Source organism: Zea mays, chromosome 8 (genome assembly GCF_902167145.1).
Source record: "Zea mays cultivar B73 chromosome 8, Zm-B73-REFERENCE-NAM-5.0, whole genome shotgun sequence".
NCBI lineage: Eukaryota > Viridiplantae > Streptophyta > Magnoliopsida > Poales > Poaceae > Zea > Zea mays.
Genome location: NC_050103.1, coordinates 135975352 through 136001019, shown reverse-complemented (window position 1 = coordinate 136001019; position 25668 = coordinate 135975352). Strand labels below are relative to the sequence as shown.

Below are 25668 nucleotides of genomic sequence, written 5' to 3'. Positions count from 1 at the left end.
ACAAGAATTATTGGAATCAGAGTTTGGAAGCCTGGTTCGAAGGAATCTCAAAGTTAAGCGTGCTCAACTTGGAGAAACCTGGGATGGGTGACCAGATGGGAAGTTCCCACTGGAAGGAAAATCACAGTCACCGGAGTCCGTATGACTGAAATATTGGTCTGGCTGGTCTTAGGTGGACTGGACAGCATGACAGATGAGTAGTTGAAATTTGGGGTGATCGGATGATCGATGAATAGTAACGATGAATAGTGACGTCGAAAAGTTGCCACAGATATCATTGATGAATAGTAACGATGAATAGTAACGATTCTGAATAGTAATGGTGAATAGTTCATATGAACGAACGATGAACGATGAATAGTGACGATGAACGATGAATAGGAACTATGAACGAACGGACGAACGATCGAATGATTGGACTAACGAACGATCGAAATTTCGGCAGCATAACGGCAGGACAAAGATTATCTGGAAGAACGATGAATAGGGACTATGAACGAACGATGAACGATGAATAGGAACTATGAACGAACGATGAACGATTGAATGATCGAACGAACGAACGATCGGAATTTCGGCAGCATAACGACAGGAAAAAGATTATTTGGACGAACGAACGGTCGAACGATCGAATGATCGGACGAACGAACAATCGGAATTTTGGTAGCATAACGGCAGGACAAAGATTATCTGGAAGAACGATGAATAGGGACTATGAACGAACGATGAATGATGAATATGAACTATGAACGAACGATGAACGATCGAATGATCGAACGAACAAACGATCAGAATTTCGGCAGCATAACAGCAGGAAAAAGATTATTTGGACGAACGAACGGACGAACGATCGGACGAACGAACCAAGAACAGGGGGACGAACGATCGAAGAACGACCGAACGATCCTTGTGCTAGTGTGTGCTTGTGTGGAACATGAAGTGGGTGTGTGGGGGGGGGAAGAGAGTTGCCATGAAATGGCTTGGGGTGGGATGAGAGGAGGCCCTTGCCCCTCTATTTATAGCCATGGTGGGGGGATTAGGGGGAGGGATGAGAGGATTAGTGGGAGGATTAGTGGGAGATTAGCATGGATTTGTCTTATATGAGTGTAATTAGCTTGTAGAGCTCACCGTATGACACCGGAGGCATACGTATACGTATGAGCATGAGTAAAGTTATGAAGAAAATATTTGTAGGGACTTGAAAAATGATTCTGAAGGTATTTCTCAAGAGGAAAATATCTGGAGATATATCGGTGGAATATTTGGGCAGTATTTCTGGAAAGAACTTGAGGGGGATTACTGGGGAAATATCTGGGCAGTATTTCTGGACAGAATTTGAGCGTGATCACTGGGAAATATTTGTAGGATATTTTGAGGAGGATTTTTGGAGAGAATATAGACCACTATATCTTATTTGTTGATATCAACTCGCAAACAGACATTTTGAAACAAAATTTGAAATTCATTTTGAATTTAGAGCAAGTTTGAGAAAGTTTCAGGATTTGAATTTTTGGGATGCTACATTTTCCCATTGTGAGTTTCCTGAAGTTTCTCACATATGGTTTTTAACAAGGCAACAAGTGCAATACATCGAGTGGCACTATGCTCTCTTTTCCTCCATTTTCCCACTGTGTTTTTTCGGAATTTTGATGTTTTTTCGGAATTTTGATGAGGCATAAGTCGTCACGGTATTCATCCAAAGGGGTGTTGAGAAACCCTAAAAGTGGTTTCATGAGCTAATACCAAAACTGCCCTTAAGGCACAGCGCCGGCCCTGGCGGGGGTCGAGCAGTGCCCCCGACCAGGGCCCCCAGATTAGTGGGGCCTCACCCCATATATTAAATAACAGTATGTATATATATATTGTATAGATTTGTGTGCTAGCTCTATAAAATTTTTAAAGAACTAATTATAAGTCAACAACACGACATCAATAAGCAAGGATAATTAGGCATAGCCTATAAATCTTGATTTCTATATTCTAGTAGTAGTACTTCATAGTCTCAGGCCCAACCACCTAGGCTCTCAGCGTACAACGAGACAACGACGTTTGACGTTTCATCTCTATTTCTCGCACAGTTGTAGACAATATATACATATACTATATTTATGTGTAATAATTATTATTATAAAGGGCCTTCTTTATAAGTCTTGTCCTGTGCCTCTAAAATGTCAGGACCAGCACTGTTGAGGCGGTTCAAGGCTTATATATGTATCCATACCCCTCATAACAAAGACAGACAGAAAAAGCTTCCATCCACTATGTCTCTTGTTCCTCTTAGTGTGTTGGGTTGTTTGTGAAGGGAGCGGGCTTCTACAACTTCTCGCGCCCTACTGCTGTCGGGAGGGTTTGGAGTCCGGATCGAGGATCTGCGATGACTACGTTGTTGAACAAGAAGGTTAGAAAAATGGATTATAAATGCTTTATAATATATCAAAATATTTAGAAAAGTAAATTTTCAAAAACAATATATTCACATATTTTTAACTAAAGATACAATAAAGATCCTAATTTTGGTTTAATGAATAAAATAACCGTCAAAAACCATCCAAAATGCAAAAATAAACTGCTTTAAAACTTAAAGCGATAACAAAACTGTTTTGTAGTTTAGGGAGTAGGAATTAATGGAAGTGGTAGTTACACTACCAGAATCGCGAAGACACTCGGCAAAGCTTTTGCCGAGTGTTACACTCGGCAACCATTTTATCGGCAAAGGATTCTTTACCGAGTATTTTTTCGGACATTCGTCAAAGACTTTGTCGAGTCTCAAAAAGCACTCGGCAAATTAAGAATCGCAAAAAATCCTAAAAAATAGCAAACCTTTATATGTGAACAACTCTCCAACCATTACCCATTACCATACCCATCACTCTATCATTTTTCAATATTATTTTGAATCAAATTTACATGTTTTGTTGTGAATGAATGGTGAGATTGGAACTCGCAACCTCTCAGTCGCGCATACCCTCCTCTACCAGTACACTACTACATCAATTATGTCTATACTACGTTTTCATTTCTCGTGTACTATAAAAACCGAGAGTAATTTGATTATTTGAGACACTAAATGAATTCATTTGAAAATGTGACCAACTATAAAGTTGCATAACTTTTCAAGATCTACAAGTTCTAATTTGATAGTTTCTAGTCCGAGGTCGTTTACAAAATTTGAATTTCAAATTTGAAAACTTCACACGAATTTTTCAATGATAAGATGATTTCAAATAAAAAAATTGTCAATTACAAAGTTTCATTACATTTCAAGACCTACAACTTTTATTTTGGTGGTTTTTCCATCCGAGGTAGTTTCAAAAATTCAAATTTTAAAATTCAAACATAGTTTTGCATGACAAGATGATTTCAAACCAAAACATTGTCAACTACAAAGTTTCACAACTCTTCAATATCTACAACTTTCATGTTGGTGGTTTTGTCTTTCGAGGTCGTTTTCAAAATTTAATTTTTTTTAAATTTAGATGTAGTTTTAGTTGACAAAATGACTTCAAATGAAAATATTGACAACTACAAAATTCTATAATTTCTCAAGATCTACAAAGTTTATTTTGGTTGTTTGATTATTTATTCATCTCACGTGATAGTTCTAACAATATGCATCTCTCTCGTATTTTCATAAACTACGTTAGAGATATAGGTTTTATGAACAAATTTACTTTTATTTTTTTCATATGAAGAAACGTTCAAAATATAAATTGTATATCATGATGAGTTATACAAATTTATAGTTGAAAACTTTTTCATTTGCATTAATTTACTGCTTTAAAATGTGATTTTTAAATTGTCTTTGTCTAGTGTTGAAAAAAAGCACTCTGCAAAGAAGCTCTTTACCGAGTGTTATATATTTGACACTCGGCAAAGAAGCTATTTGCCGAGTTTTTTATTTTTGACAATCGGCAAAGAGTTTCTTTGCTGAGTCAAAAATAAAACACTCGGCAAAAAACTTTGCCGAGTGTCAAAAAACACTCAGCAAAACATTTGGCACTCGGCAAAAAGTCGAATTCCGGTAGTGTTAAGAGATGTTAATTGTTTTTTTATTTTTTTATACCACATGCTTTTTAACCATCCTTCCATCTATCTTCAAAACTACTTAAGTTGAAAATTCTTCAACTTTTTACAAACTAATTTTAATGTATAAAAATAAATGTATCCTGTTTTTCAATCATATCTAGGAAACTTTTTTAAATCATTCTTAGAAACTACTTTCAATCAAATTTCGAAAGTCAAAGCATGAAACTCTTAGAGTCCCTTTTTGAGCTAAAATTCGAAACATATGCCTTAGCTCGTCTGTGGAATATATATATATATTTAAACTATTTTGGAAACTAAACCCTTCCCTAAGAACATTGTACATACTTTTCAAACTCAAACTTGAACTAAGTTTTAGAAACGCTTTTGTAAAGTTCCTTTTTGTATTGAAAGCACTCCTAACTGTTTGGTCAAATGGCCGGATCCAATGCAGGATACCCGCCCGAGAGCCTCCCCCCAAGAACTCAGCATCAACGTTTCTAACAATATGACTTCAAAATTCAAAATTTAAAGTTTTTAAATTTAGACGTAGTTTTAGTTGACAAGATGACTTCAAATGAAAAGATTGTGAACTACAAAATTTTATAACTTCTTAAGATCTACAAAGTTTATTTCGATTGTTTGGTCATTTATTCATCTCATATGATGGTTCTAACAATATGCACAAATCTAATACATCTCTCTCGTAGTTTCATAAACTACGAGAGATATATATGTTTTATGAACAAATTTACTTTTATTTTGTCATATAAAGAAACATTCAAAATATAAATTATACATCATGATGAGTTATATAAATTTGTAGTTGAAAACTTTTTATTTGAGTTAATTTACTGCTTTAAAATGTGATTTTTAAACTGTCTTTGCCTAGTGTTGAAAAAAAACACTCTGCAAAGAAGCTCTTTACCGAATGTTATATATTTGACACTTGGCAAAAAAGCTTTTTACCGAGTGTCAAAAATAAAACACTTGGCAAATAGTTTTTTGCCGAGTGTCAAAAAAAACACTCGGCAAAACATTTGACACTCGGCAAATAACCAAATTCCGGTTGTGTTAAGAGATGTTAATTGTTTTTTATTTTTTTATACCACATGCTTTTTAACCATCCTTCCATCTATCTTCGAAACTACTTAAGTTGAAAATTCTTCAACTTTTTACAAACTAATTTTAATGTATAAAAATAAATGTCTCCTGTTTTTCAATCATATCTAGGAAACTCTTTTTTTTTTAAATCATTCTTTGAAACTACTTTCAATCAAATTTTGAAAGTCAAAGCATGAAACTTTTAGAGTCCCTTTTTGAGCTAAAATTCGAAACATATGGCTTAGCTCGTCTAACGTTTAAAACTATTTTCGAAATCTAAACCCTTCCCTAAGAACATTGTACATACTTTTCAAACTCAAACTTGAACTAAGTTTTAGAAGCGCTTTTGTAAAGTTCCTTTTTGTATTGAAAGCACACCTAACTGTTTGGTCAAATTGGCGGTAACCTCATTTGAGGCTATTTGAGGCTCATTTGAGGCCAAGGTCGGATGATTTTTGATTTTTTCCATTATCTAAAAACTGTTTGGTCAAATGGGGATCCAACGCGCGATACCCGCCCGAGAGCCTCCCCAAGAACTCAGCATCAACAGTGACACCGAAAGCCACAGCTCTTAGCTCTGTTTCTACCTCAAAAGGCTCAAACAACTGGGACTCGGTTACATTACAATCCAGCATGTATCTTAGTCTGCAAAGACCCTGTCGTCGAGCTGGAAGGCCTTGGTGAAGAAGGCCGGCCAGCAGAGGTAGGTGGAGAGGATGCTGCTGACGGTGGAGGCGCCCATGAGCATGTTCATGACGACGATCTGCAGCTGGATGGCCTCCAGCGGCGACGCGCCGCCCATGATGAGCCCCGTCATGGCGCCCGGCAGCGCGATGAGCCCCACCGTCTTGGCGCTGTCGATCACCGGGGACAGCGCGATGACCAGCGACCGCTTCACCTGCTGCAGCGTCGCCTGCCGCGGCGTCGCGCCCAGCGCCAGCGCCGTCTCCACCAGGTTCCTCTGGATCTTGACGTCCTCCCGGAGCTTCTTCATGGTGACGCCGGTGACGGTCATGGCGTTGCCGACCATCATGCCGGCGACGGGGATGATGTAGCGCGGGGTGAAGGGGAAGACGTCGAGGAGGACGAGCAGGAGCATGGTGACGGCGGTGCCGACGAGGATGGAGACGCAGGCGATGCGCTTCCCGCGCGGCACCTGCCTGGCGCGCTGCCCCGCCGTGTACCCGGCGACCGTCACCTGCAAGAGAGAGATTTGGAGGCTGAGCAGCAGGTACCATACCCCTAGGTACCATACCATCCATACATACATACATACCATGAAGAGGTAGGCGAGGAGGATCCAGAGCGCGTTCTTCTGGGCGAAGATGAACTGGAGGACGAAGCCGATGGCGGAGAGCTGGAGGAAGGCGCGTGCGATGGCGTAGAGCATCTCGCCCTCGAGCCCCAGGCGCTGCGAGAAGCTGAGCCCGACGGCCATGGCCACCACGGCCGTGGCCGCCGCCGGCTTGAGCATGCCGACCAGGAAGTCGCGCCAGAACCCCGGCGCGCCCGGGTCCACCTGCCCCGCCACCAGGTCCAGGAGCGCCGTGCCCGCGTGCCGCGCCATCGCCGACCGACCGGCCCGCGGAACGGACTGAGCAGAGCTTGCTGCCTGGCCCCTCGTCGTGTCGTGTCCTCTCCTCTGTGGACTGGAGCGCCACGAGCTGCCGAGGAAGGAGGAGGGGGAGGGGGATGGGCAGCGCGGGGGCGACCTTGAGGACAGGTACAGGAAGGGGCAGGGCCCAAGTCAGGCAGGCGGCAGCTGAGGCTGGTGAGGTGGGCCCACGTGCCGAGGAATCTGGCCAGGGTTCATCGGCGGTCGGGTCAACTGGGTTCGGAAAATTTATCCCGGCGACGGTGGCCGAGAACAGACACGTGCCGCCACGTGTCCCGTCCGTCCCGCTCGGCTGGCCTGCGGTGGCTGTGGCGTTGTGCTGCTGCTCTGTGCCGAGCGGCCGAGCCGAGGAGGGCCACAGAAAGAAAGAAGTGATGACGCTGAGCTGACTAGGCGTGCCACAACATGTACTCCCCCTTTTCTCCCATCGATATATAAAAATAATATCAAAAGTTGCCCATCACCATTCATCGCGCACTTGATCATGATGCAGGCGTGAAAAGGGCCTCTCCCCAATTAAGAAATTTTAAATCGCGGTCCGGGCCAAGAGCACGCAACTTACAGCAATGCCATCTTCCCGTTCTTTGTAAAAAAACAATAAAATGATTTTTTTAGAATGCCAAAGCCAAAAGTTGCAAAACTGAAAGCTAAACCGCAACCAAATTAATCGGACAAAAGCTCTCACACATGGGCTGGACCGGGCGGCCAGGCGCCCACACGAGCAGAACGCGCTGAAGGAGAAGGGTTGGGCTTGGGCCGAAGAGCGGTCAAACTTGAGGGCCGGTCAGGCATCGATCGTGTTAGGGGCTTAACCTCCCAAGCCCATAGGCATATCACAATATATGATGCAAACAATATCCATCTATACATACAGGACCGGCCCTGCGGGTGCAGCGGTGCCACCGCACCAGACCCCACAAAGCTAGTGGGCCCCCACCCCACTATCACGGGCCACCGTAATAATCAGCCGAGCGACCGAGGCACGGCTCACGGCTGCGTGTATACGCAAGCGGTCTCTCTAATATGTGGGTCGTGAGCCGGCCCAGGCCCCGCACGTCGGCGACACGCCCGGCCTGGAGATCAAGTGGTACTGGAACGACCGATCGTTCACCTTCGCCTGCCGCGGTGTCGCGCGCCTATTCACCTAATCGCCTGCCTGGCGTCCGCTCGGCCGCTCCCGCAGTCCCGCGTCCTGGGCTCCTCCTGGCGGCTGGCGATCAGATATTCAGATCAGCCGAGCCGATCAATCAATCACCGCCACTGGATCACCGATCAGGCGATCACGATCACCGTTCGCCGATCGGGCGATCCCTCACTGCGTGGTCCTGGTGTCCTGCGAGCTATTTAAGGTAACTGATTGTTGGCTTATTGTTGGCTTAATCTAATTGACAAATTTAAGGTAACTGATTAATAATAATAACCACACTATTTAGATATGTATAATCATTCTTATGTTATCATTTAATTTGTGATATATATCTTTTTTATTTTCAGTGCTTTGTGTAATCATGTCATCGAGAAGATATCCATCTGGAAGTGAAAAAGGGAAAAGGAAAAAACGTGTGGATGATCTCATAGACTCACAGAGAGGAGCTATTGACAAGTTTTTCAAGAGCAATACTAGTGCTTCGACGAATCCAAATGATGTGTTTGTGTTGGCAATAGTTCCCGTGGGGACAGAGGAACCAACCAATGAGAAAATTCTAGAGAAGAACATGTTGATATCAACGCCGATGATAACAATGTAAGTGACCATGAGAATATGTCTAATTCATCTGATGCACATGCACATTTTGGTAGTGTTGATGAACAACCTGACATTTATGATCCAAGAAATTGGGATAATCTTGATAATAAAGCAAGAGACATATTAATTGGGAAAAGACCTATAAGAGAGGAAGGTCTCGAGTTCCCTTTAGATGATGCCTCAAGACATTTTTCATATGCTCATTATTATAGAAAGTTAAGCAATGGAGAGTTATATGATAGAAAATGGTTGGTTTATTCAAAGCATGTTGATAAAGTTTTTTTTGCTTTTGTTGTAAGATCTTAAAGTCTAGAACTAGCAACAGTCTGAGTTCTCTAGCACATAATGGATGTAGAAATTGGAGGAATATTAGTACAAAGCTTAGAGAACATGAAAATAGTGTTGAGCATTTTCAGAACATGAACAAGTGGAATGAATTGAGGACATGAATGCAGAAAGAGGAAACTATTGATAAAGACTTGCAAAAGCAAATCAATAAAGAGAAAGAGCGTTTGAGACAAGTTTTGCTAAGAATAATAGCAATTGTGAAATTTCTTGGTAAACGCAACTTGGCTTTTAGAGGAAGCATTGAGCAGCTTTATAGTGATAGTAATGGAAATTTCTTAGCCTATGTTGAGATGATTGCAGAATTTGATTTGGTAATGCAAGACCATCTTAGGCGTATTCAGAACAAAGAAATTCATTACCATTATCTGAGTCCTAAGATTCAGAATGAGTTGATAGTTCTTTTGTCTTCTAATATTACAAGATCTATCATAAAGATTGTTAAAGAGGCCAAGTATTTCTCTGTTATCCTAGATTGTACTCCTGATATTAGTCATCAAGAACAAATGACTTTGTTAGTTCGTTGTGTTAATTTGTCTAATGGAAAAATAAATATTGAGGAATACTTTTTGGGGTTCTTGAATGTCGATGACACATCTAGTTTGGGGCTTTTTAGTGTGTTGCTTGATTCTGTGAAGTCATTAGGCCTAAATATTAATGATATAAGGGGTCAAGGCTATGATAATTGTTCCAATATGAAAGGAAAACATCAAGGGGTACAAAAGCGGTTGCTTGATATTAATCCAAGAGCATTGTATATGCCATGTTGCCATAGTCTTAATCTTACTCTTTGTGATATGGCAAAATCTTGTGAGAAAGCTATTTCATTTTTTGGGATTGTTCAACGCATATATGTGTTATTTGTTGGTTCAATAAAAAGGTGGAATGTTTTGTGTAAACATGTTCCCATTTTTACTCTAAAATCATTGTCAAATACTTGTTGGGAGAGTCGTATCTCAAGTATTATCGCAATAACATATCAAGCAAAGGAGTTGAGGTCAGCTTTGTTTGAGTTAAGTCATGCTTCTGATATTGAACCTAAGGACAAAAGTGATGCAAAAAGTTTATTTGATGCACTTGGCAACTTTGAGTTTTTGCTTGGTATGGTTATCTGGCATGATATTTTATATTCTGTAAACAAAGTGAGTAAGAAATTGCAATCGCCAGACATGTGCATTGACTCTGCTTTGAATCAAATACAAGGTATGGTGCAATATTTTGAGGCATACATAAATGAGGGGTTTCCTTCTAGTCTGATCATCTCCAAAGGCATTGCAGATGAAATGGGTCTATATGCATCGTTTCCAGTAAAACGTCATGCCTTGAGCAAGAAACAATTTGATGAAAATAATGATCAAGAAGAAATTCTAGAGGCCGAAAGGGTTTTTAAAGTGAAATATTTTTTGGTTGTAGTTGATATGGCAATCACTTCTTTGAAAACCAGATTTGAAGAACTCATGGTGTTCAAAGATATATTTGGTTTTTTATTGAGATCAACTATCCTGAAGTCATTGAATGATACTGAACTTAGTAGCGGATCTAGACAAAACAATCATTAGTGTCATCTACATTAAATTATAGTATCATCAACTCATTTAAGCACTAACAATCATACATTTTAATGAAGATTACTAAAATCTATTGGTGTCACATGACACCACAAAAGTGCCCTGGATCCGCCCCTGACTGAACTAGAAGAGTCTTGCACCAAACTTGCAGACATTTTCTCTCATAATGGTTCACCTGGTGTTGAGGTACATGATCTTATTTCTGAATTGAAGATTTTGAAATTTACTCTACCAGATGGCATATTGTCTGCTATGGAGATATTCGAGCATGTCAGAGATTTAGATTGCTATCCTAATGTCTCAATCGCTTATCAAATATTATTTACTATGCCTGTGACGGTTGCATCAGTTGAGAGAAGCTTTTCAAAATTGAAATTATTGAAGAACTATTTGAGATCAACAATGACTCAAGATAGATTAAATGGTTTGGCAATTCTGTGCATTGAGAAGAAGTTGTTGGATGAGATTTATCTTAATGGTATAATCGACGACTTTGTATCACAAAATGATAGAAGAAATTTTTAGCATGATATCATGTGACAAGTAAGTGTTATGGCTCTAATTTATATTTATCATATTATAAACTTTAAGACATGGCATAAAAGTTTTTTCCATTGAATGTTCAATAATTTATGTTTATATATATACATGGTGGATGGGACCTTTATATTGGATTTCGTCCTAGCCCCAAAAAGTCAGGAACAACCCTGTATACATAATTAACATAACGCTTTGAACGGGTCTTGAAATTTATTTGGTTGAATTAGAAATATAGGTGAGTTTGACTAAATCCAACAAAGACATAGTTAGCTAGCTGCCTAGCTGTAGACCTGTAGTTGGCATAAGTAGGTCCAACAAAGACGAACCTATAAGCTGGTGTGTGGCCGCGGTACAGAATCTGGTTCCGAGAAGTATTTAACACAGCCAGTACATAAATTTCTCTGGTAGCCCAACTGTTAACTAGACAGTGAAGATCGGTAGAGAATAAGGAGATGCAGACAACGGAGTTTAGAAACAAGGAAGCGAAGTTCTATCAGTTATCATCATTCCTATCCTCTTTCCTCCGCAAGACAGTTTCTACATCCGAGGCCGTTTATAAAATTTGGATTTCAAATTTAAAAACTTCACACAAATTTTTTAATGATAAGATGATTTCAAATCAAAAATTGTCAATTACAAAGTTTCAATATATTTCAAGACCTACAACTTTTATTTTGATGGTTTTTTTCATCCGAGATAGTTTAAAAAATTCAAATTTTAAAATTTAAACATAGTTTTGCATGGCAAGATGATTTCAAACCAAAACATTATCAACTACAAAGTTTCATAACTTTTCAAGACCTACAACTTTCATGTTGGTGGTTTTTCCATTCGACGTCGTTTTCAAAATTCAAATTTTAAATTTTTAAAATTCAGACCTAGTTTTCGTTGACAAGATGACTTCAAATGAAAAAGTTGCCAACTACAAAATTCTATAACTTCTCAAGATCTACAAAGTTTATTTTTGTTGTTGGTCATTTGTTCATCTCACATGATGGTTCTAACATTATTCAAAAATCTTGTATATCTCTCTTGTAGTTTCATAAACTACGAAAGAGATATAGGTTTTATGAACAAATTTACTTTTATTTTGTCATATGGAGACATTATCAAAATATAAATTATACATATTTATGAGTTATACAAATTTGTAGTTGAAAACTTTTTCATTTGAATTAATTTACTGCTTTAAAATGTGATTTTTAAATTGTCTTTGCCTAGTGTCCAAAATAAAACACTCGGCAAAGACTCCTCTTTGCCGAGTGTCAAAAATACACTAGGCAAAGAAACTCTTCGCCGAGTGTCAAAAATAAAACACTAGGCAAAGAGTTTCTTTGCCGAGGGTTTTTTGCTTGGCACTCGGCAAAGAGCTTCTTTGCCGAGTGCCCGAAAAAACACTCGGCAAATCATTTGACACTCGGCAAAGAGCCGAATTTCGGTAGTGAATCCAGAATGAGAAACAGAACTCAATATCAAGTGTGGAGATTAATCAAGATCAAGGACATTAGTTAATAGGATTAATGAAAGTTCGTTTTGTCCGAGAATAGGATCTGGATGTCGCCTAGATGGGGCGAATAGACGAATAAAAATTTAACCTGAAAACTTAGAAATCTTAATCTACTCGAAGACTGTATCACAGTAGAATGAAGATAGGTAGTAGCGGAATCAGAGTCCATTTCTCAAGATAGTATGTACTTCAAATAATAACTTATACCAAAGATAAGTATAGAAGTATAAAAGATAAAGCAATAAAAGAGTGAGAGACAGATAATAGCACAACAAGAGCATACATGACATATGGTTTTTTCGTGGTTCGGTCAAACCTGAAATGATTGCCTAGTCCACGTTGGAGTTAGCCAACCTGGCTTGGAGTCTATTTCAACTCCTTCATCCGTTTGCTCAAATATGTCACCAAGTGGTAGATCGAGGCTTCCATTATGTCGATGTCGAGTTACACAAAGCCGGGGCTATCACAGATGTCGACAGCTCTCCGGCAGAGTAACAGTACGCTCAAGACCTTGCCCTAACTTGTAGCAGCACTCCTCTACTCTCTCGGCTTATAATTGTGCCAACACACATACTAGAGAGAAACACAAGAGAGGAGACAGAAATGATTCACAATGTGTCTACAATTTGTTGCTGCACTAGGGAGACTTGGGCACTTGAATATGGGCGCCTAGGGGGTCCTTTTATAACTGCAAGGCCTCCCATAGCCGTTGGAACAAAATTAGGAAACCTGCCTAGATTTGATTTGTTGTTCCTTCTCTGAAAGGGCTAGCCATTAGTGCACGAGATAGGTTACTATTCACTGTCCTGTGCGCCAGACACATGTTACTATTCACTGTCATGTGTGCCAGCCAACATCACACTAAGTGTGTTTTCCTCCATTCTTTCTCCATTTGACATTAACTTTTGGGACAACTTTCCTGAGACTTAGACAAACACATTTAGAGTATAATCCAATTGATTATCCTAGAAAGTTACATCTTTCCCATTCTTCTCCCAACTTTTTTGTTTCTCCTCAAATAGAGCTCGAAATGACACTTTTGTACAAAAAGAGTTAGAGAGCAAACCAAAGTACCAAACATGTAGTAAAAGGTGTATACAACATAGTTGAACACTCAAACCTTACATACTTAACATTTTTCATCGTTTTACCCATTTTGGCATGTTTGAGGTCGATGTTGGACTCTAAACCATAAAGTCAACTTGACTTGATCGAGATTGGCATATATGAGCTCTAACACCTTGCAAAGGTCACATAGAACATATCCAAACACAGGAACAACTCACACTAAAGGTAAAAGTGAACTTAGCTCTTTTGGGCTGCTTTCAGGTTCTGGCTTTGACATTACTCCTTCTAGTGACCTTGTTCACTTCTTGAGCTTTATCTTGAGCCTTGTGGCTTACACCACACAACCATAGGTATTACCTCATTCGTTATAAGTCACATCCTTAAGTCGTGATCCTCGAGGCACCATAGCTCTTCTCAACTCGATAAACCTTGCCTTTGCAAGTCTTCTTCTTCACCCCTCGCTTTGGCTACCTTAGACTCCTTGACCTTCTCTCGTGCACTCAATACCTCGAAGTTCTTCTTGCCTCCATCCTTGGCTTGATTAGTTGCCTCCGAGTTACGCACACCGAGTCTCTCTTAGACAAAGTTCATCTTACTTGTGACGCCATTATCTATAAACATTCCTGTCTTTGGACCATCACACTTGTTCACTTATGTTGAACCCTGTAAGCTTTGCACTAAGTATATGTTCAACACTTAGCAAATCCTACTAGTCCTTTAATTGGGTTGTCATCCAAACCACCAAAACCCACAAGGGATCTTTCAATCCCCCCCTTTTTGTTGATTGATGGCAACATAATTAAAGCTTACACAAGATATGAAATTGAAGCACAATTTTAGATTCTAAGCCATAGAATGCCCCCCTACATATGTGCTTACATGGAAATCTCAACTTTTAGCCTCACATGCCAAAATGCACATACTTAGACTAAGTGTGAAGCATGACTATGTCATAGCATTTGTGGGGTGCATTGTGTTAGAAATCAAATCATGATGTGTATGACACTCAAATGCACATAATCAGATTTAAACACTAGAGAGATACCAATTAATGAATTAAACAGATATAATTGTAGGATCTCAACCAATCACTATACACCATGAAGATACCAATTAATGCACCATAACAAAGCATGAATATCTATCAACAAGATAAACAAAAAACACCATAGATACCAATTGATCTAGAACACATACAACACAATAATAGCTAAAGGCGATGCTACACCAAGATCATATCAAACGAAAGCATCAATAAGCAATAAAAACATCACTATTGCATTATCACCATATAATCAACAAGAATACCATGATAAGCATTATTAGTACCTAATGCATTCTCCCCTTAAGATCTAAAGGAACTCAAGAAAACACCACCTTAACCAAGGTGAGCTCATCTTTATCACAAGGTTGAGGTTTGAGCCCTTTAGCACACAAAGCACCTTCACCCTTAAGATAAACTTCCCTTTCAGGTCGATGTAAGCTTTAATGCACAAATTTTCCTCCTTTGACATCAAACACCAAAACCATACTCAAACAAGAACATAGGATAATGTTAAGGGAAAGCAGGGTATACAATAGTAACTTAGAATACCATATGAAAAAGTTTTTAAAATAAAAATAATTGAATGGTAAAAACTACAAAATAAAAAATAAAAATAGACCTCTAGTCTTGCATGGTTTGATGACCCCACTACCGGAATCCAGCTCTTTGTCGAGTGCCAAATGATTTGCCGAGTGTTTTTTGGCACTCAGCAAAGAAGTTTTTTGTGGGTGCCAAACAAAAAAGCACTCGGTAAAAAACAACACTCGGGAAAAGGTTGCTTTGCCGAGTGTTTTATTTTTGACACCCGGCAAAGAATTTCTTTGTCGAGTGTTTTTTCAACACTAGGCAAAGACAATTTTGTCGGCGTTTCGAACCCGGGGGGTCCCTGGACCGACGAGTAAATTGTCGCCGCGTGCCTCAGCCTAGATGGGTCGGCGCGAGACGGAGCACGAAGGGGGGAAGAAGCCGGAGGGAGACGGGCGTGAGAGGTGAAATCCTGCGGCCTTCGTGTTTGTCCCGTGCCCAGGTCAAGTGCGCTTGCAGTAGGGGGTTACAAGCGTCCACGCGGGAGGGAGCGAGCGGCCTCACGCGAGCGCCGTCCCGTCCTTCCCCGCGCGGCCAACCCTCTCTAAGAGGGCCCTGGACCTTCCTTTTATAGGCATAAGGAAAGGATCCAGGTGTACAATGGGGGGTGTAGCAGTGTGCTAACGTGTCTAGCGGAGGAGAGCTAGCGCCCTAAGTACACGCCATTGTGGCAGCCGGAGAGGTTTTGGCACCCGGTTCGTGTGGTGTCGTGGCCGTCGGAGGAGCGCTGGAGCCTGGCGGAAGGACAGCTGTCGGGGCTGTCGGGTCCTTGCTGATGTCCTCTTGCTTCCGTAAGGGGGCTGAGAGCCACCGTCGTCATAGAGCGTGCGGGGCGCCATCATTACTTGTTTGGCCGGGCGAGCCAGATGGGACGTCGGTATTGTTCCCCGTAGCCTGAGTCAGCTTGGGGTAGGGTAATGATGGCGCCTCCTGTGACGTGGTCGGTCCGAGCCCTAGGTTGGGCGAGGTGGAGGCTCCTCTGAGGTCGAGGTCGAGTCTGTCTTCCGAGGCCGAGGTCGAGTCCGAGCCCCTGGGTCGGGCGAGGCGGAGACCGTCGACTGAGGCCAGGGCTGAGTCCGAGCCCTGGGGTCGGGCAAAGCGGAGTTCGTCGTCTTCCGGGGCTGAGCCCGAGTCCGAGCCCTGGGGTCGGGCGAAGCAGAGTTGGTCGTCTTCCGGGGCTGAGCCCGAGTCCGAGCCCTGGGGTCGGGCGAAGCGGAGTTCATCGTCTTCCGGGGCTGAGCCCGAGTCCGAGCCCTGGGGTCGGGCGAAGTGGAGTTCGTCGTATTCTGGGGCTGAGCCCGAGTCCGAGCCCTGGGGTCGGGCGAAGCAGAGTTCGCCGTCTTCCAGGGCTGAGCCCGAGTCCGAGCCCTGGGGTCGGGCGAAGCGGAGTATCTTATGGCGCCTGGGGCTGGGCTTGGCTGCTGTCAGCCTCACTCTATCGTGTGGCACAGCAGTCGAAGCGGCGCAGGTGGCGCTGTCCTCTTGTCAGGCTGGTCAGTGGAGCGGCGAAGTGACTACGGTCACTTCGACTCTGTCAACTGGAGGACGCGCGTCAGGATAAAGGTGTCAGGCCACCTTTGCATTAAATGCCCTTGCGATTTGGTCGGTTGGCGTGGCGATTTGGCCAAGGTTGCTTCTTGGTGAAGACTGGGCCTCGGGCGAGCCGAAGGTGCGTTCGTTGCCATAGGGGGTCCTCGGGCGAGACATAAACCCTCCGGGATCGGCTGCCCTTGCCCGAGGCTGGGCTCGGGCGAGGCACGATCGCGTCCCTTGAATGGACCGATCCTTGACTTAATCGCACCCATCAGGCCTTTGCAGCTTTGTGCTGATGGGGGATACCAGCTGAGATTTAGGAGCCTTGAGGGTACCCCTAATTATGGTCCCCGACAGTAGCCCCCGAGCCTCGAAGGGAGTGTTAATACTCGCTTGGAGGCTTTTGTCGCACTTTTTTGCAAGGGGACTAGCCTTTCTTGGTTGCGTTTTGTTCCGGTGGGTGCGCGCGAGCGCACCCGCCGGGTGTAGCCCCCGAGGCCTCGGAGGAGTAGTTTGACTCCTTCGAGGTCTTAGTGCATTTCGCAACACTTCGGCTGGTCTGGTTGTTCCCTCATGTGAGCTGGCCGTAGCCCGGGTGCACGGTCGGGTCCCAAGTTCTCGGGCTGGTATGTTGACGCTGTCAACGGTTTGGCCGGAGCCGGGTTTGCGAGAGCAGCCCCCGAGCCTCCGCACAGGGCGATAGGACGATTAAGGACAGACTCGACTTTTTTACATACGCCCCTGCGTCGCCTTTCCGCAAGGAGGAGGGGGGGAAAGCGCCATGTTGCCCTTGGAGGGCGCCGAACATGGTGTCTCCAGTGAGCTGCTGACGGGTAATCCGAGTGGACGCTCGTGCCCCGTTTGTTAGGTGTCGGCTAGAGGCCCGGAGGCGCGCTCCAAAAGTACCTGCGGGTGATCTGCCGGACCCGGTCCCCTTTCGACGGGGTCCGAGGGCTCGATGCCTCCCTCTGATGGGATTCCGTTACAAGATCGTTCCCGCTGGTCTCGGAAATGTCCTAGGGTACCTCGGGAGCGTAGCCCGAGCCTTGGTTATGTATCGAACGTACCCAGGGTCATCCCTCGCTCTGTGTCTGAGGCGGCTGTGAACCCTTCGAGGGCCAGCCTACGAACCCCTGATCAGTAGTGGGCGCGGAGCCCGAGTGGCCTGAGGCGGCCGTTGAACCCTTCCGAGGGGCCGGCCTTCGAACCTCTGACCAGTAGTGGGCGTGGAGCCCAAGCGCTCTGAGGCGGCTGTTGAACCCCTCCGAGGGGCCAGCCTTTGAACCTCTGATCAGTAGGGAGGCTCGGGGCCTGTTTCCTTCGCGGAGAAGGATCCCTTTTCGGGGTATCCTCCTTTCTCGGTCCCTGTTGTAAGAGAGAGAAAGAGGAAAAAAGGAAAGAGTACGAAATCGAGATGACGTGGCGCACCTTTTTGACGTGGTCATTATGGCGAAGGTGAAGCGTCGCTCGCTTCTCCTGCCAAAGGTGCCGCCTGTCCCGCCGCGGGGCGAGTGGTTCGCGGGGCAGCCGTTGCGCGTGCGCGAGCCGTTCGAGGAACGGAACCCGGGCGTGCCGTCTTCGCGTCATGGGAGAGGGTTCCCTTGCTGTCCCTGGATGGGACGTAAGCTTGGCTGACGACGTGACCGCTGCTTCCGCCTGCCTGCCACCGCCATTACTGCCGGCCCATTTTTGGCAGTATTGACTGTCGCGCCTGGCTGGCACTGTTGGGTCATACGCAGGGTTGCCTCGAGTCGCGGTACTGGTTCCGCAGTCGAGGAGGCGCGGTAGCGGTGCGAGTGGCGGTGCAGTTGCTCACACGTAGCAACCGGCGCGCCGGTTGCATGACGTGTGGGCCTGGGCCTCCATGATGAGTGCGTTGGAAGTCAGAGGGGTGCACCCACTTGGCGCGGTTGCATGCCGCCTGCATGGCTGTCCGCCCTTTCACCCGCTGGTCTGGGCGATAGTGGAGGAATGCTCGTAACCGCTGGGCAGTTGCATGCACCGCGCGCGACGGTTTGGCTTCTTCTGCTCTGGCCAGCTTGCATGACGCGTGGAACCCAGCCCCCGCGCCGTAGGGGGAGGACCTTGGAGCGTGTTGGAGAAGACTCAGCCCACGACGGCTGGGGACGCAAGTAGGGAGAGTCGCCTTTAAAAGGAGGGTGACCCCCTTGAAAGGCGACCATGTCTTCGCGCTCCCTTATGCATCGTGTCTTTCCACCTTCCAAGCCCCCGGATGGGGAACACCCGCAATCCTTCCGCCTTGTCGTTGGAGGAACGCAACTTCGTGGAAGTTGGTACCTTTCAGCCATCGTTCGGCTTCAAGGATTTTCATCATGCAGCCCGGCTGCATCCCCTCGCCGGTGGTCACCCAAGACGGTGACCACCAGCCCCTGGGTGGGGAGAAGCAAGCCGGGTTGCGGCCTCTGCCCCTCCCTCAGCTTCAAGGATTTTCATCATCAGTGCTGGGGAGGGGAGTGCGCCGAGTTGGGGTCGGTCCCTGCGCGGGCGGCGGCCCGCTCCTTCCCTCAGTGATCGGGGGAAAGGGCGTTCGCCGTTCGTGGCGCTGGCAGCTGCCGCGTGCCCGGCTCTCCGACCCGAGTGGCTTCGGAGCCACTTCCGGCGCCGCCTTCCGCCACGGCAGCCGGAAGAGGTTTCTCCGCCGACGAGATAGCCGGTGCCACCCACGGACTGACCTCCAACTCTACGGCCTTCTGCCCGTCCTTGCCTCTCGAGTGAGGGCATGAGCGAGGGCCTTATGGCAGCAGCATCCGCCCTGAGGTCATCGCTGCTGCTGTTCGGCCCCCCGGAGTAGAAGTCGTCGTCGTCGCTACTGCTGGAGCGGGCGACGGCGAGCCGTCCGTCGGCCTTCTATTGCTCCGCAGGCCCCCCAATCGTGTGGGGTTGTTCGTACCTGCGGAGGTGGAACCGGGGTTCCGTTTGTAATGGCACCTTGAGTGCCGGTGTCTTGTTCATTGTGGCTGTCGGGGCCTGAACATGTATGTATTTTCGGCACGGAGCCATGTTTTTTCCTCATTTCGAGCACTAAGACTCGTCTGTCGGCTATCTGAACCGCTTCACCAAGTGTGAGTTGCCTCGTGCAAAGGTGACGAGTGAGGTATCCGTATCCCGGAGGCGTAGGAGTCCCTCGGCTCGGTCGGCCTTGCTGTCCGAGGCTTCTCTTGCTTAGTTAAAGGAAACCCTCGGCCGCTCTCTGATGAGCCGAAGCCGGAGGTAGCGGTGTCAGCACGGACAGAGGCTGAGTTGGCTCGAAAAGAAGACTTGGTCGGCCAGAGCCTGGCCGGGTCGTCCACTGGCGGGACCGACGCCGGAGTTGAGTTGCCGAGACCACGGGCCGGGCTGATGTCTTCGGGGGACAGCTGGCCGAGGCCTCGGGGTGGCCGGCCGAGCCGTCTGCTCGAGCCGGATTCCTGGAGAAGACCCTGGCGGCGATGGCCCGGGCGTGGTGCTGATGTCGTCCTTTAGAGTGGAGATCCTCCGACCGCGTCGCCGTCCGAGGCTAGGTCGGACCTCGTCGAAGGCGTAGTTGACGCCGAGGGTGCTGCTGCTCCCTTCAACTGTCAAGATCTGAGCCTGCAGGATCGGATTATCTTGTAGTGTGTGTATGTTTTCTGCGGCCGCCGAGGCCCAAACACACCATCGTCGTGTTGTAAAGCTGCGTTTATTTTCCCCTTGTTTCGAGTATCTGGACTTATTTGTCGGTAACAGAATTGTTTGTGCGAGCGAGAGTTACTTTTCACGGAAGGTGATGAGTGAGGTATCCGTATCCCGGAGGCGTAGGAATCCCTCGGCTCGGTCGGCCTTGCCGCTTACGCGCACTCTTACTCGTCCATAGGGTTCTGTCATCGATGCAGTCGAGTAGGCCCAAAAAATCGTTTCGGCAGAGGATCTTTCGAGCGTGAAGACTTGTTCGGTCCACGGAATCACCTATCCAAGCGCGAGTTACTTATCGCAGAAGGTGATGAGTGAGGTATCCGTATCCCGGAGGCGTAGGAGTCCCTCGGCTCGGTCAGCCTTGGCTGCTTACGTGTACTCCGTCGTTTTCAGGATCCACTTTCGAAGTAGTCGAAAAGCACGAAAGACATTCTGGCAGAAAAGATCTTTTTCCGAGGAAAATTTGGACGCAGAGGGGGTTCCCCCCTTTTAGCCCCCGAGGGAGGGTCGGGCTTTGCCGAGGCAAGGCTGACCCTTCCTTGATGACTAAACTTTGCGTGGGAACGAGGCATACGAACAACTTGAAAGCATCTTAAGGGTAGAAGCGACGTAGCTGTTGGATGTGCCAAGCGTTGTTGTAGACCTCGCCTTGACTGTTGGCCAGCTTGTACGTTCCGGGCTTCAGAACCTTGGCGACGACGAACGGCCCTTCCCAGGGAGGCGTGAGCTTGTGCCGCCCTCGGGCGTCTTGTTGCAGCCGAAGCACCAGGTCGCCCACCTGGAGGTCTCGAGACCGAACCCCTCGGGCGTGGTATCGTCGCAGGGACTGCTGGTACCACGCCGAGTGTAGTAAGGCCATGTCCTGAGCCTCTTCCAGCTGGTCCAGTGAGTCTTCTCGATTAGCTTGATTGCTTTGGTCGGCGTAGGCCCTCATCCTCGGGGAACCGTATTCTAAGTCTGTGGGCAAGATGGCCTCGGCCCCATAGACTAGAAAGAACGGTGTGAAGCCCGTGGCCCGGCTCGGTGTCGTCCTCAAACTCCAGACCACCGAGGGGAGTTCCTTCATCCACCGTTTGCCGAACTTGTTGAGGTCGTTGTAGATCCGAGGCTTGAGTCCTTGTAGAATCATGCCGTTGGCACGCTCTACTTGCCCATTCGTCATGGGGTGAGCCACGGCGGGCCAGTCTACCCGGATGTGGTGATCCTCGCAGAAGTCCAGGAACTTTCTGCCGGTGAACTGGGTGCCGTTGTCGGTGATGATGGAGTTCGGGACCCCAAAGCGATGGATGATGTTGGTGAAGAACGCCACCGCCTGTTCGGACCGGATGCTGTTTAGGGGTTGGACCTCGATCCACTTGGAGAATTTGTCGATGGCGACCAACAGGTGCGTGTAGCCCCCGGGTGCCTTCTGCAAGGGGCCAACTAGGTCCAGACCCCACAAAGCAAACGGCCAGGTGATGGGTATGGTCTACAGGGCCTGAGCAGGCAGGTGGGTCTGCCTTGCGTAGAACTGACACCCTTCGCAGGTGCGGACAATTCTAGTGGCGTCGGCCACCGCCGTCGGCCAGTAGAAACCTTGTCGGAAGGCGTTTCCAACAAGGGCTCGAGGTGCTGCGTGATGGCCACAAGCCCCCGAGTGTATCTCTTGTAGGAGCTCCTGGCCTTCGGCGATGGAAATGCATCGCTGGAGGATGCCCGAGGGGCTGCGGTGGTAGAGCTCCTTCCCATCTCCCAACAAGACGAATGACTTGGCGCGCCGCGCCAACCGCCGAGCTTCGGCCTGGTCGAGGGGTAGCTCTCCTCGGTGGAGATATTGCAGGTACGGGGTCTGCCAGTTTCGATTAGGCGTGACCCCGCTCCGCTCCTCCTCGATGCGTAGTGCCTCACCCTCGGAGTCTGAGGGTACCTTAGGCCGAGCCGAGGGTGCCTCGGGCCGAGCCGAGGGTTCCTCGGGCCGAGCCGAGGGTGCCTTCGGCCGAGCCGAGGGTGCCTCGGGCTGGGCCGAGGCCTTCTCGGGCTCGGGCGTGTCGTCGATCTTGATGGAGGGTTGATGCAGGTCTCGGGAGAAGACGTCCGGGGGAACCGTTGTTCGCCTCGAGGCTATTTTAGCCAGCTCGTCCGCAGTCTCGTTATAGCGTCGGGCGATGTGGTTGAGCTCGAGCCCGTAGAACTTGTCTTCCAGGCGCCGAACCTCATCGCAGTATGCTTCCATCTTCGGGTCGCGGCAGTGGGAGTTCTTCATGACTTGGTCGATGACGAGCTGCGAGTCACCGCGAGCGTCGAGGCGTCGGACCCCTAGCTCGATGGCGATGCGCAACCCATTGACTAGAGCCTCGTACTCGGCCACATTGTTGGATGCCGGGAAATGGAGGCGTAGCACATAGCGTAGGTGCTTCCCGAGGGGCGAGATGAAGAGCAGGCCTGCGCCTGCTCTTGTCTTCATCAGCGATCCGTCGAAGAACATGGTCCAGAATTCCGGTTGGATCGGAGCTGTTGGGAGCTGGGTGTCGACCCATTCAGCCACAAAGTCCGCCAAGACCTTGGACTTGATGGCCTTCCGAGGGGCAAACGAGATCGTCTCGCCCATGATTTCCACCGCCCACTTTGCAATTCTACCCGAGGCCTCTCGGCACTGGATGATCTCCCCCAGGGGAAGGATGACACCACAGTTACCGGATGAGACTCGAAGTAGTGTCGCAACTTCCGCCGCGTTAGGATCACCGCGTACAGCAGCTTCTGAATTTGTGGGTAGCGGATCTTGGTCTCGGACAGTACCTCGCTGATGAAGTAGACTGGCCTTTGGACGGGCAATGCATGCCCCTCTTCTCGTCTCTCAACTACGATCGCGGCGCTAACCACCTGAGTGGTCGCGGCGACGTAGATTAAGAGGGCTTCTCCGGCAGCGGGGGGCACCAAGATGGGCGCGTTCGTGAGGAGCGCCTTCAGGTTCCCGAGGGCTTCCTCGGCCTCAGGGGTCCAAGTGAAGCACTCGACCTTCCTTAAGAGGTGGTACAGAGGCAGGGCTCTTTCGCCGAGGCATGATATGAAACGGCTCAGGGCCGCAAGACATCCCGTGACTCTCTGTACGCCTTTCAAGTCCTTAATGGGCCCCATGCTGGTGATGGCCGCGATCTTCTCCGGGTTGGCCTCGATGCCCCGCTCGGAGACGATGAACCCCAGGAGCATGCCTCGGGGAACCCCGAAGACACACTTTTTGGGATTGAGCTTCACACCTTTCGCCTTGAGACATCGGAATGTCACTTCAAGGTCAGAAAGGAGGTCAGAGGCTTTCCTCGTCTTGACTACGATGTCATCGACGTAGGCCTTGACCGTTCGGCCAATGTGTTCGCCGAACATGTGGTTCATGCACCTTTGGTATGTCGCACCCGCATTCCTCAAACCGAACGGCATGGTAACATAGCAGTACATGCCGAAAGGTGTGATGAAAGAAGTCGCGAGCTGGTCGGACTCTTTCATCCTAATTTGGTGATACCCTGAGTAGGCATCGAGGAAAGACAGGGTTTCGCACCCAGCAGTGGAATCCACGATTTGATCGATGCAAGGCAGAGGGTAGGGAACTTTTGGACATGCTTTGTTTAGACCAGTGTAGTCTACACACATCCGCCATTTCCCTCCTTTCTTTCTCACAAGCACAGGGTTGGCAAGCCATTCAGGATGGAATACCTCTTTGATGAACCCTGCCGCCATTAGCTTGTGGATCTCCTCGCCTATGGCTCTGCGCTTTTCTTCGTCGAATCAGCGCAGAAGCTGCTTCACGGGTCGGGCTCCAGCTCGGATATCCAGCGAGTGCTCGGCGACATCCCTCAGTATGCCGGGCATGTCCGAGGGACTCCACGCGAAAACGTCGGCGTTTGCACGGAGAAAGTCGACGAGCACTGCTTCCTACTTGGGATCGAGCTCGGAGCCGATCCGGATTTGCTTTGAGGTGTCGTTGCTGGGGTCGAGAGGGACGGATTTAACCGTCTCCGCTGGCTCGAAGTTGCCAGCGTGGCGCTTCACGTCTGGTGCCTCCTTAGAGAGGCTCTCCAGGTCGACGATGAGGGCCTCGGATTCAGCGAGGGCCTCGGCGTACTCCACGCACTCCACGTCGCATTCGTACGCATGTCGGTACGTGGGGCCGACGGTGATGACCCCGTTGGGGCCCGACATCTTGAGCTTGAGGTAGGTGTAGTTGGGGACGGCCATGAACTTAGCGTAGCACGGCCTCCCCAGTACTGCGTGGTAGGTTCCTCGGAACCCGACCACCTCGAACGTGAGGGTCTCCCTTCGGAAGTTGGAGGGCGTCCCAAAGCAGACGGGTAGATCGAGTTGTCCGAGGGGCTGGACGCGTTTCCCAGGGATTATCCCGTGGAAAGGCGCAACGCCTGCCCAGACCGAGGACAGATCGACCCGCAGAAGCCCGAGGGTCTCGGCGTAGATGATGTTGAGGCTGCTGCCTCCGTCCATGAGGACCTTGGTGAGCCTGACGTCGCCGATGACGGGGTCGACAACGAGCGGGTATTTCCCCGGGCTCGGCACGCGGTCGGGGTGGTCGTCTTGGTCGAAGGTGATGGGCTTGCCGGACCAGTCTAGGTAGACTGGCGCCGCCACCTTTACCGAACAGACCTCCCGACGCTCTTGCTTGCGGTGCCGAGCCGAGGCGTTCGCCACTTGCCCACAGTAGATCATGAAGCAGTCGCGGACCTCGGGGAACTCTCCTGCCTGGTGATCTTCCTTCTTATCGTCGTCGCAAGCCCTGCCACCCTCCGCGGGTGGCCCGGCCTTGTGAAAGTGGCGTCGAAGCATGGCACACTCCTCAAGAGTGTGCTTGACGGGCCCCTGATGATAGGGGCACGGCTCCTTGAGCATCTTGTCGAAGAGGTTGGCACCTCCGGGAGGTTTCTGAGGGTTCTTGTACTCGGCGGCGGCGACAAGGTCCGCGTCGGCGGCATAGCATTTCGCTTGCGACTTCTTCTTGCCTTTCTTCTTGGCGCCGCGCTGAGTTGACGCCTCAGGGACATCTTTCGGTGGGCGGCTCTGGGGCTGCTTGTCCTTCCAGAAGATGGCCTCAACCGTCTCCTGGCCAGAGGCGAACTTGGTGGCGATGTCCATCAGCTCGCTCGCCCTGGTGGGGGTCTTGCGACCTAGCTTGCTCACCAGGTCGCGACAGGTGGTGCCGGCGAGGAACGCGCTGATGACATCCGAATCGGTGATGTTGGGCAGCTCGGTGCGCTGCTTCTAGAATCGTCGGTTGTAGTCCCGGAGAGACTCTCCCGGCTGCTGTCAGCAGCTTCGGAGATCCCAGGAGTTTCCAGG

The 25668-nt window shown here is 48.1% G+C and overlaps 1 protein-coding gene across 1 annotated transcript; it reads right to left on the bottom strand.

Moving 5' to 3' along the window:
- Positions 1 to 5475: 5475 nt before the first annotated feature.
- On the bottom strand, positions 5476 to 7200 carry LOC100280464 (uncharacterized). The gene is made up of 2 exons (NM_001153384.2): positions 6404 to 7200; positions 5476 to 6325 (listed from the first exon to the last, which is right to left on the bottom strand). Exons 1-2 carry the CDS (start codon positions 6692 to 6694, stop codon positions 5768 to 5770), a joined length of 849 nt encoding a protein of 282 aa, NP_001146856.1. The 5' UTR covers positions 6695 to 7200; the 3' UTR covers positions 5476 to 5767.
- Positions 7201 to 25668: the final 18468 nt, after the last annotated feature.